General features: G+C 30.9%; 1 protein-coding gene and 1 pseudogene across 1 annotated transcript; both read right to left on the reverse strand.

Moving 5' to 3' along the window:
- Nucleotides 1-163: 163 nt before the first annotated feature.
- LOC148543980 (uncharacterized) lies at nt 164-871 on the reverse strand (annotated as a pseudogene).
- Nucleotides 872-6,818: 5,947 nt separating this feature from the next.
- Nucleotides 6,819-7,605, reverse strand: LOC107618765 (auxin-binding protein ABP20). The gene has a single exon (XM_016320909.3). The coding sequence runs from the start codon at nt 7,597-7,599 to the stop codon at nt 6,931-6,933; it is 669 nt and encodes a 222-aa protein (XP_016176395.2). The 5' UTR covers nt 7,600-7,605; the 3' UTR covers nt 6,819-6,930.
- Between the last annotated feature and the right edge of the window lie 7,821 nt (nt 7,606-15,426).

Consider the following 15,426-nt stretch of genomic DNA (forward strand, 5'->3'; position numbering starts at 1 on the left):
TCCAACCTGCTTCCACTACGTCACTTAATCCTTAACCTTCCAAAGCCTAACCACTCATCTAAGTTAGCTAAGTATCACTCCGTCTCAACAACCAATAGTTTTCGACTAATCATCGACTTGGCCCTCATGATTACTGAAACTCGTCATGTGTCACGAACGAATATTACATATCAATGGTAGGCAAGGAAGTTAAAAAAAAGTCAACTGCTGGTTCATAATTACCTCGGGTCTGAAAATCGGGTTCGGTTGCATCCCGGCTTTCTCTGTATGAACAATTCCAAGACATATGCATTGGTCTCCCGCACTTGTAACATACGCCTAATCCGACCCTGCATGGTCTATTTGGATGGTACCCCTTGCATCTTGAGTACATTAAGTCATCCAGTTGAGCACTAGTTTGCCCTTTTGAATTCAGGTCCGAACGATTGTCGTTCCTTCGATCATTGTACTGGCGCTGGGAATGTGAAGTGACAAAACGATTCTTTTTGAAATTTTGGCTCCTAGGTGTAATATTTTCTTTTTTCTTTGTGAAGGGTTCCCGGAGATTATTCCTTGCTACCTTAGTCCTCTGTGAGCTTCCTCCCGTTGTCTGTCCCGTGTTAACTTGCTCCGGATAACCCACTGGTACCCCTATATTCGGAACATTATTATGTCCACCTTCATTTTCATTACCACCATCGTTGCCAGTTTCAGCTTGTGGTTCCATCCCATCCATCACTCAGATGGTCGCAGTGGCGACAGCACCAATGGCAGCAACAACACTTGTCATTACGATCATGATATCGATCAAACTATCTATTAGTATGGTTACCTCATTAGCTCTCTGTCCTTGACCTCGATTACACTCACGACCGCGCCCACGAGACGCCATTTGGTTCCTATTCACACCAAATAAGTGATATCAAGGTGATCAGTCTCAATATCTCAAGTTCAGTATTTCAAAGTCCTAAATGCATGCTCATGAGCATTCATGTCACATATATCAGTTAGATACCCTAAATAGCATGTATAGACACCCAGAGTATGCCCAGAGGCATAATCAGTCCGTCCCTCAGGCTCTATAGGAATGAACTGCTCTGATACCATAATATAACACCCTGCCATACTTAATCTTATGCTTAAGTCATAAGACTGAGATAGTAAGGTATTACGATCTCTAAGAGATACTTAACTAGGAGCCTTGAAAAACGGGTAAACAAAATCGCAAAATGAAAAGCGCAACGCTCAAGAAATAGGATTACTTGCATGTTAAGAAACCTAGAAGATAGAGATAAGAATAAGTAACAGAGTAAAAGAAGGCCAAGTATACAACATAACTAGCTCCAGACTCAGCCTGCGAAGCCAAGACTGGCCGGAGGATATATATATATATATATATATATATAGGTATCCCAAAATACCAAAATAAACTCCTATCTCTCCCTCAACCTCTATGAGGAGCAGCATACACAAGTTACTTGGAGAGTAAGCTAAACACATATATACATATATATAAACAGAAACAAGATTCAGACGCCTAGCGAGGAGCCTCTCGACCTGCATCTGAAAAATAACAACATAGTATGGGATGAGAACCGGAAGTTCTCAGTATGGTAAAAGTGTCACGCATATAATAAATAAGGTCCTGGGAATGCCAGAGGCAATCCTAGAACTCCGTTATCACAAATATAGAACTTAATCTCTAAGTAAAAGCCATAAATAGGGGTAGGTGTTCTAAGTATACTATAATCTTTTGTCTTAACCTTAATATCTAACACTCAACCCATTCACCATTCTTCCGTCCCTTCGTCTTCCATAAATCCAACAGAAACAAGCAACCAAACAAATTTACGCACAAGTAATAAGCAGATAGTGCAAATAGCAAGAATAGCAGGTAATAGGACATATATGTTCAATTAGGCAATCCCAGACATATTAGCTTCATTCATTAACTACTTCCTTTTCACACTTTTCATCACATTTATCTCTTTCTTCACTCCCAAGTTATCTCAGACTCCTAACTTCTGCTATTTACCAAAAATACTAGTAGGATCTAGGGTTAACAGGGCAAAAATAGGGGGTTTAGGGTTCAAAGTCATATTTAAAACTGAAAAACAAAGGTGCTGGAAAACAGGGCGTGTACGTACGCACACACCTGTGCATGCGCACAGCTCGAAAAAGAAAGCAGGACGTGTGCGTTGCGTGCGCACACATCACTTGGTGTGCAAGCGCCCCACCTGTGCTAGCACCACCAACAGAAGGCTCGCCCTGGCGTGTGCGTGTGCACAAGAGTGTGCGTACGCACACTTTATGAAAAATACGAGGTGTGCGTGCGCACAGAGGCGTACGTACGCACAGGTAGATTTTCACTTCTATTGGGTACGCGCGCACAGCTGTGTGCGTGGGCACACATCAGAAAACCTGGTTCTGCTGCAACATTTAAAATTTCAGTTTTTTGCACCAAATTTCCGGCATCCATAACTTCCTCTACAAAATTTGATTTTCCGCAAACTTTATATCGATTCTAAGCTTATAAAACACTCTTTAATTTAAAACAAATCTCATCTTTATTCAAAATTTGTAGAGCAAGATATGGACTACCAAAATTCATCAAAATTCACATTTTACCAAAATACACCAAACCCCAATTTTGCCAAACTCACTTATCACTACTCACAAAACCTGATTTTTTCTACTTATCAAGCCTTGTTCCATTATCACCAACCAATAGCATACTAATTTTCATACTCTTCCATGAAATCCATGCAACTATCCAAATATTCACCGTTCTAACCACAATCTACCATCTTTAACACTCTTTAACTTACTCCTTTAATTTATTAATTACAACTCATAATTATCATCAACTAATCAACAAGCCATAATTACCAAAATCTCGTCAACCCATACCACAACATCATTAACTTATCATTAATAACTCCAAAAGCTCATATTCAACAATCACTACAATTCATGTTATTTAATACCAACACAATCCTACTCATCAATTCATACAACATCATCACAAGCTAGACATTCAATGCATTTTACCATTTCAACTTATCCTATAATGTCCTAACCTCAGTTTTCACAAAACCTTATATGTTAAACGCGCGAAACCTAAACCATATCTTGGCCGATCACTTTATTCCACCCAAGGCAACCTCACAAGCAAAACACAGCCCCTACAAGCTCAAATAAACCAACCACAAACCAAGCCTTGATCACCAATAAGCCTCCAAATATCCACTCTTCAATTCCAATACGTATATATGACTTATTTCACCCCTAATTCACACACACACACATATATATATATATATCCACTTTCATATTTTTCATCAAGAAATCAAAATGGACTAGGGTTTAGGTGATCCTTACCACATCCATATGCGTAGTAACTCGAGCCCAATAAGCTCCGGAAGCTAAATCGACCCTAAAATACCAAATTGGGCAAAACCTCACCATATAGTTTCAAATTCAAGAATAGAAAGGGAATAGAGATTCTGGAATGAAATTAGAATTTACCGGTGAAATTGATCCGATAGAAGTGTAGAGCTCGACGCGTTGGACGCGTGGCTGCGAACGATGCGGCGATCAGAGCTCAGACGAAAAAGTTATGGCGTTTGGAAATTGAAATAAGGGTTTGCTACCCTTCTCTTTTTCTCACCGTGTTTGAGCTGCTTCTGTTGTGTTCTTGTAGAAGAAAATGAGTTGTAGCTCATTTATATACTGGGCTGGTTGGGTCCATGGGCCCGGTTCGGTCTTTCCGGTCCGATTTTTTGGCCAAATTTTCGAAATTGGTATCACAATTTTCATTTTGACGAGTTCTATCCTATTTGATATTAGTTTTTCATTTTTAGTTTTCCTATTTAAAATTCGATTTATTGACTAATTATTTACCAATTTGACGGGGTTTACAATAACGGACATTTTTTTATTTGCTATGTCATTAGACTACTCAACAAGTTAGTTTTTGATAATTCATATTTGCTTTTTGTTGTTAGTTTGCCGTTGGAATCAACATGGAGAACTATTTAATTTTTTAATTAATAATAATAATTTTTAAATTTAATATTTTAGATTAATCCAATTTTTTAAAGAGATGAACAAATTTTAGTTGAAAAATATATTTTTTAATTATTTCATATAATTTAATAAATAACTATATTTACTATTTAAATTTGAAGTTATATTTATAAAGGATAAAGTTGTCCATTATAAAACTTCAATTCATTTGATAACATTTCAAACACTGAAATTTAATTCAATTTTATAGTTTTACTAATTCTTTCCAAACATTAAAATTCAATTCAATTCTGATTGAAATTCAATTTTTTAATAGAATTTAATTCAATTCTATACCATAAAAAATTTTTAAACAGGTTATAATAGAACTATTATGTTTTTATTTGGATCAAAAAATTCTAATATTTTTATTGTATTTTATCCCACATTAATTATATAGAAGATTTAGTAATTTTATTTTAATTTGTTTCTCATTAATTTCAAATTATACTCTCAATAATTAGTACAAAGCATATCTGAGATATTATTACTTTGCTATATTTAATTTATTTGATTGATATAATCAGATAATAGAATTATTTACATTTTTATTAAGATAAAAAAATCGAATATTTTTCATTTTATTAATAGGATAATATGGATAATGCTTTTATATGATTATTTACATTTTTATTTGGACAAAAAATCTAACATTTTTATTATATTTTATCACACATTAATCGTATTTGATTGATATAATTAGATAATAGAATAATATGAATAACGCATTAATAAGATTATTTACTTTTTTATTTGGAAAAATATAACATCTTTTATTGTATTTTATCACACATTAATTATATAGATAATTAGTGATTTTATTTTAATTTGTCTAATATTAATTCCAAATTATACTATCAATAATTAGTGTTTCTATTATTATTAACCATATCTGAGATATTATTACTTTGCTAAGTTTATCTGATTGATATAATCCGATAATAAAAAAATTAACATTGCAATTACAAATTAATTAAGAATTTATTTTTTTATTAATATGTTAATTGCTAAATAAATTTATTAATTATTACATAGATGATTGACAAAAGTCTTAAACTATGATAAGGTAGAGGGTACATAATATTATATAGAGTAAGCTGTGGAGTATTTTTATTTTTCTTGTTTTTTTAATTGGCAGATAGAATTAAAAGAACGATGTATCACTAGGTGGCTCCAAATCAACATAGTTTTGTCGCAAGAGATAATCCATTCAATGAGAAAGAAAAAATAACCATATTTCAAAAGGTATAATATAGGACATAGGCAGCTTAATAAATAACTGGTGACTGATCATACAGCTTGAATCTGATATTGAGTAGGATCACAGAAAAATAATTTAATTATTGCTAAAAGACTCTTTTAATTATTAGTTCTTGTAGTTTTATTAAATTTTTGTTAAATTTTTTATTATTTAAAATTTTATAATTATATTTTATATATTAGATAAAAGATTAAATAAAATTTTTATTAGTGAATGCCTTTAAGAAAAATTACATTGATCCTAAATTACATCCTTTACTAACAAGAATATTTAATATTCATTTTAAAAAATAATTAACAAAGATTTAATTGTAATTTTTTTAGGTTAAATATAATTTTAGTAGTTATAATTTACGCTAAAAATTTTATTTATTTTAATTTATTTTTGCATTTAAATTTGTCATAAAATTTAATTTGATTTTAAAATTATTTTTAATTTTTTATTTAAATTTTAAAATTTTGGATCAAATTATTCTTAATAAAAAATTATAAAATAAAATAAAACAGAAAAAGAAAAAGAGAGTAAACTCTCACAAAAAAAGAAGAAGAGGAGAGAAAGACACCGTCTATCATAGTTGCCGATCCCTTCGTTGTGCTTGTCGTAGAGCAAGAGATCAATGGAAAAGAAGTGTTGGAGGATGGAGTGGACGGCGGCGACGGAACTGCAGAGGTACTTGAGGTTGAGGGTTAAGGTAACTAGGGAAGAGTCACAGATGGTGGTCAGGGTGCGTTGTTGGGACGACATTGCTCAGCATTGTGGAATGGAGAGAGTCTTGTCGAAGGAGAAATGGTTCGTTGGGTCTGGCCGACGAAGGTAACTGTCGAGATGTAGCGAAAATCAGATTGTCTCCGATGGCCGGAAATATTACAGGGAAGAAGAGAGGATTATCACTAGCATTGTGGCTGAAAAGAATCCCGAGAATTTCATTGCCTATGACATGTTGTTTTTCTTTCTCTTTTCCCTTTTGAAAAAGCATAATTCAAGACTTTAGAATTTTGTGTTTGAATTCAATTGGGGATGGAATATTATTGAAGAGAGGATACGGTGCGTAGTATTGAGTGTGAATCAAAGGAAAGATGTCGTGTGGTACGAAGAATTAGAAGGTGGCGACGATCGCCAGACCAAGAAAAAGAAAGTTGTTCGAATGAAAAAAAAATTGGAGACAAATAAAATTTTTGACTTAAATATTAAAGACTAAAATTGTACTTGACTCTTTTTTTAATTAAATATAAGAATTCACTTATCAATCTTTAAATTAAAATGACCTAATTAAAAATTTAATAACATTATAAAGATTAATAGAATAATCAACCCTAAAAATAACCCAAATAAATCCTAATAGTATCCATTCAAAAAGTTTTCAAGCTTTAAAAGCCTAACATTTTTATTTAGATATATAATTGATAAATATTTCAGAATATATTTTAAAATATAAAATAATAAAATAAATATTAAAATAAGTTAAATTTCAGATTTACTTATATATAAATATATTGGTGACGATTGTAAATAACGTTAACATTAACGTATATATTATGAAATAAACGAGTATTATTCTCACATTACAAAATACAGGCAATGGATTAATTGAGTTAACCAACATAATCTCACTAACAAAATTATTATCCACTGCCACCAAAAATAGCCTTGAGCTTCTTCACTTCAAAAAGATCAAGTAACGTAGTCTTGGTGATTAAATCAGAATTCAAGTTGCTACCAAACAACGCAACATCAAGAAACTGTGTACTCGGATTTGAGCTACTAAAAGCGAGATGAACTAGGGCTTTTCCATTTCCGGAATTCAACTGAAAATGCAACAACCCTTGTGGCAAAACCATGACGTCACCGCTTCTCAATGTCTTCACAAAAACAGAATTATCAGCTGCTATGAATCCAGCAGTTACGGTTCCACGCACTATTATGAGCATCTCAGAGGCATCTGGGTGAGAATGCAATGGGACTACACCCCCTACATCCATGTCCAACCGCGCCACGGCGAATCCCAGGCCGTTAAGGCCAGGGATTTGCTGGACAAATGCGGGGGTTAGTGTGATCTTGGAAGAGTTGGATGAGGGCGGGGTGGTGGGAGGTTCGAGGCCGGAGAGAATGAAGTCATCCACTTTTACTGAAGTGGGTGGCTTGCAAAGGAACCCTTCAGGGGTTTGTGCTCCCTTCAGATCTGCAACGCAAAAGCTTTGGACTGCAACATTATTGTAAGTGGAAAACAGAAGAGCAAAGAGGAAGATATTGCTCCACATTTTGTTATGTGAGAATGAATCAATCAATGACATAATTGGTTTAATGATTCGCTTGTTATACTTGTATATGCATTTATATACAGGGCTGCGCTCTTGTTCTAATTTCTTGCTTCGTTTTTCTATGAATAGTTGTCTAGTTAGTAAATCAATGTCATTACTTCTATTTTTTATTTTTAGTCAAATCCTTAAATTAGCAGGTGAGAAAGAATAAATTACTAAAATAACATTTAAAATAATAATTGTTATTAAAAGTAATGTTTTAATTATTAAATATGTTAGGTGTATATTAAAATTGTCAGCCACAGTGTAAAATATGCATTGAAATACAAAAATATACATTAAAAATAAACTAAATTACATATGTATTTATATAATTTTATTTAATTATTTTTTATTTTTAAGTAGAACAAAACTTAGTTCACCACAATTAGTATAGAAAAAAAAAAAGGTTAAGTACGATTTTGATCCCTAAGATATAAGTTAAAAATTTTTTTCGTCCTTAACCTTTTTTTACATACAAAATCGTTCCTAAGATTTAACTTAGTTTTAAAATCGTCCTTACTCTAGGAACCAAAATCATATGGAGGTGGCAGCGGAAGCAGAAGCAGAGGTGGATCGTAGACAGCTTCTTCTTCTTCCCTTCTTCTTCTTCCATTCCTCGTCGAAACACTCTCTTTCTCTTTTTTTTTAATATTTTATAATTTTTTTATTATGGATAATTTGGTCCACAATTTTAATATTTAAGTAAAATTAACGATTTTGTATGCAAAAAAAAATTAAAAACAAAAAAAAAATTTCAATCTATACCTTAAAAACCAAAATTATACTTAACCCAAAAAAAATTACTTTATAAGCTAAGAGTGTTTTAGATAATCAATAATTGTGTGAAAAAAATATCCAAATGTCTATAGTATTATTAACGGCTACTAATTAATTGTCAACGAAGTATTTAATATTTTTTAAAGGGCCAATTGATTGCCAAGAAAATCTTTATTGACAATACTTTTATGGAATATGATTATTATTATTGATTGTAAAAAATAAGTGTTACTAAAAGTTCTTTTGACAGCTAATGACCGAAAAAAATATCCTATGAAAAAATAATTTATTTTAATAGCGGTCAAAATTATTTATTTTTCTTATGGTGTTTATAACTTCAATATATTTAAATGATTTCTTTAATCCAAATTAACATTTAAAAACGGACAATTATTTATCATCTAAATATATACATTGTATAGAGACATACACATGCGGATAAGAGTTGATATTGATGCCATTCCTAAAAATAAAGAATTAACGTTGTATTTAATTTTGAGAATAAAATAAAATAAAATATTAAAAATAACATATAAAAAATAAAAATATAAAAATTAATATTTTTATATTTTATTTGATAATAAATTAAAATAAATTATAAAAAGTTAGTAAAAATAATAAATAAATTATATTTTTTATTATAATAAATATAATATATTAATTTAATATTTTTAGATATAATATTTTTATTTATAATTTATTTATTAAATACGATTTTGTATTCTTATATTCGAATATTTTGTGCAACAAACGCAGCCAAGGGTAATACAATTATGCATCCGCTTTACATGCAACTCTTCGAAGAGAGTCAACTTATTGAATCTCGAGTATATGTGAGAAACACGTATATATGGAGTAAAATATACGAACATATAATATAGGAAATATTTTAAGTACACTGAAGAGTATTAGTACACAAATTATTTTAACCGTTGATTTTAATTAATATATATTATATATATTTTTTATAATTCAGATTAATGGTTAAAATAACTGAAACACCGATATTCTCGATACACTTAAAATATTTTCTATAATATATACAAGCTCCCAAATCCCAATAGATTCTCAAAAAAGAAAGACCGGAAAGTGGAGACGTAAGTTCTTATAAACAAAAATGATACGGATAATCAAGTGACATTTAATTTGGACAGGAAAAAAAACAATATATTACAATTTAACAGTAGTTCATTTAAATTTAGAGAAAAACCTAAATCAACTCTGATAATTATCTTGAAAGATAACGAGGTTTTTAATAAAAAAAATTTCAACCCGGTCTTTGACAAAAAAAAAACCCAACTCAGTCCCAAATAATTACTTCGAAAGGACAACGAAGTTCCTGTGCCAAAAAAAATCAATGTTATTTTTTTGGCACAGGGATTAATCAGTCCCAAAAAAATTATCAGGGGCCGGATCGGGTATTTTTTTTTTCTTGGAGGCCTCGTTGTCCTTTCGAGATAATTGTCAGGAGCCGGATGGGGTATTCACTTTTTAATTTAAGCAACGTTTGCGGCTTATTTTGTTGAATATATCAGGTCTTTGTGTGTTGTACATGATTATAGAGAATGAAAATACTAGACATAAATGTGGGACTGCAATATGGAAGAAAAAAATTTGATTATCCAATTTTTTTGTTAAAAAATTTGGTTCAATAATCAGACGGTCTAATTCGTATGAGAAGAAAAATTTAAATTTTGATGTAGTTAATTGGATCGTTCGATTTTTATACAGAATTATTTTTTTATTTAGTGAAAATTAAATCGGACCGTTCGATTTGATTATTATATATTTTATTTAAATTCGTTAATACAAATCATTTTCTCCAAATTGCTATATATATATATATATATATATATATAAATGTGTATAATTCATATACAAGTTTTCAGATTTCATCCTTTTTTTTATTGTTGTTCTTCTTCTTCTTTCCTCACCTCCTCTATCTCTGTTATTTCGTATGAAGTAAAAAACTTTGATAGTAAAGTTCATATTCTATGAGTAAGAGAAATGGATGATAGAGTTCTACTAAAAGTATATTATTTCGGTCAGATTTTGTTACAAATATTTGAAGGAGTAAAATTTATTTATAAAAATCTATTAGATATTGTTATTCCATTCACAATCTCATTCGAAGAGTTGAAATGTGTGATTTGTGAGAAGATAGATTCTGAAATGTCAAGAAAAATATCATGTATTTTATACAGATATCCTATACTGTTATTTGGTGGCTTCGTTCAATTTCAAACCAAATATGTAACTGATGAAGCGAGCATGCAAGAGATGTGTTCAATGTACATTGAAAGTCGCACTCAGATATCGTTCATTGAGTTGTATATTGAGTTCGAACAATCTAAAGCCGACCAAAATATTGAATGGGAAGATTATAATAGTGACAGTGAGGAAGAGTTTGAAAGCAATTACGAAATTGTTGGTCCAGACGGAGACTAAGATCAAGGTGACGGCACTATAGCTCCAAATGTGACAGACGTGGCAAATGCACTCGCAAACGAACATCCGTTTGAGGAGCCATCTTTCATGCAAGTTTTGGATTTGGAAGCCATGCATGCTTTGGAGCTTTCGGAATATATGAATGCAGGTACATAATTTGCCCATATTTATACGAAGGATTATAATTTTGTTGTAATTTATATTTATCGATGGATCAAATAGTTATGTGACATGTGAAAATATACTTAATTAGTATTTGTTTATGTATTTATTTAGTTAAATTTAAGATAATAATATTTTTAGTTAGTTATTGATTTAGTTAAATATTAACTAGTATTTATTTATGTGTTTATGTTTTTATTTTGTTAAAATTAAGATAATAACTTGATGTAAATTTTATTTATATTAATATTCATGTAGTAAATATTGATTTACTTTTAATTTTACTTATTAAATATTTGTGTATTAAATATTTATCGTATGGCTGTCATCGTGGTAGAAATTTCTATTGTCGCAGATGGTGTGAATTTGCCGTGCCAGGTAAGCTGTTATTATGGCGATGAAAGATTATACCATCCGAAGAGGTGTAAACTACTGCGTGTATGAGTCGAAGCCGTTGACATTTTATACCAAGTGTACACAGTATGGTTCTGGTTGTGATTGGCTTATCAGGGTTAGCATGATCAGCAGAAAAATACTGTTGGATTATAAGGAGGTATAATAATAGTCACACTTGTACCAGAGCTACCATTTCTCAGGATCATTTGAAGCTAGATTCGAACACAATTGCAGAAGCAATAAAGCCGTTGGTTGAGGCTGACCCCCTTGATAAAGGTGAAATCAGTTATTGCGGAAGTGCAGTCAAAATTCAATTACACCATCAGCTATCAGAAAGCATGGTTGGCTAAGTAAAAGTCAGTGAAAAAAATATTTGGACGTTGAGAAGCATCGTACGAAGCTTTGCCCATATGGTTTAAGGCCATGTGTCATAAGGAGCCTCAACAAGCGTCCATTTTGAGACTATGCTTGCATATCAAGGTGATGACTTGGTAACTGATATCCGGGTATTGCATCGAGTCTTCTCGAGTTATTACCCCTGCATTAGAGCATTCATACATTGTAAACTAATTGTCCAGGTAGATGGAACTCACTTGTACGGAAAGTATAAGGGTTGTCTGTTGGTTGCAGTTTTACAGGATGGTAACAACAATATCGTCCTAATTGCATTTGCTATTGTGGAGGGATAAACTTTTGATGCGTGGCACTTTTTTTTTAGTAACCTGCGACAACATGTGGTGACTTGGGATGGTGTGAGACTGATCTCTGACCGACATGAATCCATTAATGCAGCTGTGGCCTGCAGTAACGGAGCTTGGTCACCTCCACCAAATATGTATATAATATAATCAAACAACAGAAGATCCAAATACTTCTTTAGCCTTCATGAAGATCATCCAAACTTCCTAAAGTGAGCAAGACTAAGATATCTATAGCGTCGGTCTCCACGCTCCCAATTACGCCATCTAATAATTTATTTTATTAACACAATTGGATTCTAAATATGAAGATACGATGTAAGTGGATAATGTTACCTGTTTGCAAGCGAAAAATTACGGGGAAAATGGATCTTCTCAATTTTTTTAACAATTGAGGGAGTAAAGTATGATCTCTCACCATTAATTGTTATAAGTGGGACCAAGAGAAAACATGAGAGAGAGTGCATTGAAGGGTTATAGATCACACTTTACTTCCTCAATTTTTTTCAACAATTGAGAGGATCTATTCCCACTACGGGGTTCCCTAGGAATCGACACAAGATATGGTAGACGGATCCAAGCCCAAGTTTGCAGAAGTGTTAGTGGACCATCGATTTTCTTACAGTCAAAACGAGATTTCCTGCATACCTGTACAGGTGTGCTAGGCATGCCGATCCCCAACTATACTGTCTGATACTGCCAAAATCACGAAACAAAGGCAAAAACTTCTAGTACACAGATCATACCAAATAACAACATAATGTGGCACTTCACGTACCTCTAAATACTATTTTCGTCAATCAACTATAAACGTTATTTTAAATCCCGAAGCCACGTCAACTTTATGTAGCTTCCTTGACAGTCTTTAACTTTCTCGGTGCAACCCCAAATTGGTGCAAAGACTCAACCTCTAAGACTTCAAAACTACTTATAGTCATTCCTGTTACTGGCAGACCGTTCGTCAGAAGACCAAGAATAACAGCCACATCTTCCAGTGTCACAGCACACTCACCAACCGGAAGGTGAAATGTGTGTGTATGTCTGGATGCCACCTTTCGACTAGAGTATTTACCAGTGCTTTCTGACATTGAACTATTCCAATCTGAGAAATATGATAAAAACCAGTAAACCGTAAATGTTCCTCCACACTATGATTGTACCGATCCGGAGACAGTAGGTGGTTACATGTCAAATTCTGTGAACTCTACAAAAACATAGCAAACTATTAGTCAAATCATTAAAAATGACTAATTTACTACTAAAAATTAATAATTTTTTAATTAGAGTACTAATTTATTAAACTAATGCTAAACTTCCTATTAATTAACTAATTTAGTAACTATCATGTATGCATAAATACAACTAACCTACTAATTAATTAACTATCATTATTAAAAAATTTTCACAATTAACTACACAATACATATTAATTAAAACCACACAACTATCATTAATTATTAAAAATATCAAAAAATAAATAATTTTACTAAATCCAATTTACTAAACTCCAAAATAATAATAATTTAACTTCTAAATTTAATTAATAATCCTAGAAATTATTTCGAATGCTTTTTAATTTTTAAAAATTATGATATTATTATACATATTAAATATTTTAGTCATACTGTTTCCTAAAGTGAACATTGAATTATTTCTTACATAATTATTTATTTATTTAGTCATAGATAATTTACCGGATAATAATTCTTATATCACTAACAATGAATACTAATTTACTATTAATAGTAACTAATAAATAAATTCAATTCTTATTTAACTAATAATATTCTACTTTATTAAAACCTCAACTACAATAATATATTTATGTCAATTAAAATCTAACAATAAATAAATAATTATTATCGGAGGAAAAATATATTATATTTTACAAAACCTAATTATTAATCATAATTTCCAAAATTATTACAAAAAATTATACAACAATTAACGTAACTCTAAAGTTAATTAATTATAATTTTTAAAATTATCATAAAAATTTTAAATATATATTTTTTACTAATCTATCACATTAGTCTAATTCAAACATTATCATTGATTAAAATATTCACTAACTACATCTAAACATATATATTTCTAACTATTATTTAAACATATATTCCTAAATTTTTAACAATAATAATAATTCTGTAACATATATATTCCTAAATTGAATTTCTAACAATAATAATAATAATTCTGAAATATAAAAAATTTAAAAAATAAACTTACATAATTAAAATGACAAAAATAATTGATAATATAAAGTTTAGGACGATCAACATCTTTATATTTTTGTTTCTTTGGTATTGTAATTTTTTTTTAACACAGGTAGAATAAGATGTTGTTAAACTGCTGAAGAAAAGAGAATAGGACTACTAGTTGGATTCAAGAAAAAAGTGACTTCGGAGGGAGAGAGTAGGTATAGAAAATGACATATTAGTATAAGGGGCACTACTGTGGGGAATAAAATATGCGCAATACGTGACGAAAAAAGCACAAATTCAACGGTATAAAGGACATTGCTGTGGGAAACAAGGCATGCGCGACACGTGACGGAAAAGGCATAAATCAGACCGTCTGATTTGTGCTCTTTAAATCAGACCATTTGATTATCTAGACTAAACTCGTTCTATCCAATTCATTTTTTTCTAACACCACATCCAAGTAAAGCACATATGCACTCCATAATACCGTCCTACTGTATTTCTCTCTCCATATCAAAATTAAAAAGTGAACGTTTGCTATGTATTTCTTTTTTAACAATGGGGGAAGTTCTATAACAAATAATTTGCATGTGCTCCCAAAACCGCGGCATGAAGCAATCGGAAAAGTTCAAAGTTCGAACCTCCAGGTTGGCACGATTGCCAGATAACTTTGACGTAAAGAGGTATGTTGATGTTGGGGAAAAAAATAGGGGTTTAATTAATATGCATATCCAGTAATAAGATTATTATTAATGAAAATTTTTAAATTTTTAATAATTATAAAATAAATAAATTAAAAATTTATATTTATATTTTTAATATTTTTAATTTATAATTTTATTATGTATTCTTAAAATATAAATTAATTTAATTCAGAAAATAAATGAATAAATTATATTTTTAAATTTTTTCATAAATTTAATGAATAGAGATAAAACACTTTAGGTGACAGAGAAATTGAATGCAGAGTAAATAATTTTCTTTTTTAAGGGGAAAAAATAGTGAAATGTGGTTGATTAAGTTGCTTAGGTTGATAAATTTTGGTTTATTGTTCTTGCAAGTTGAAATTATAAAACAATGAGAGAATGTGCGTTCATTAATGTTGAGGCAAATAAGAAAATGTTTGAAAAACA

Source organism: Arachis ipaensis, chromosome B9 (assembly GCF_059453495.1).
Source record: "Arachis ipaensis isolate K30076 ecotype BB chromosome B9, ASM5945349v1, whole genome shotgun sequence".
In the NCBI taxonomy this organism is placed as follows: domain Eukaryota; kingdom Viridiplantae; phylum Streptophyta; class Magnoliopsida; order Fabales; family Fabaceae; genus Arachis; species Arachis ipaensis.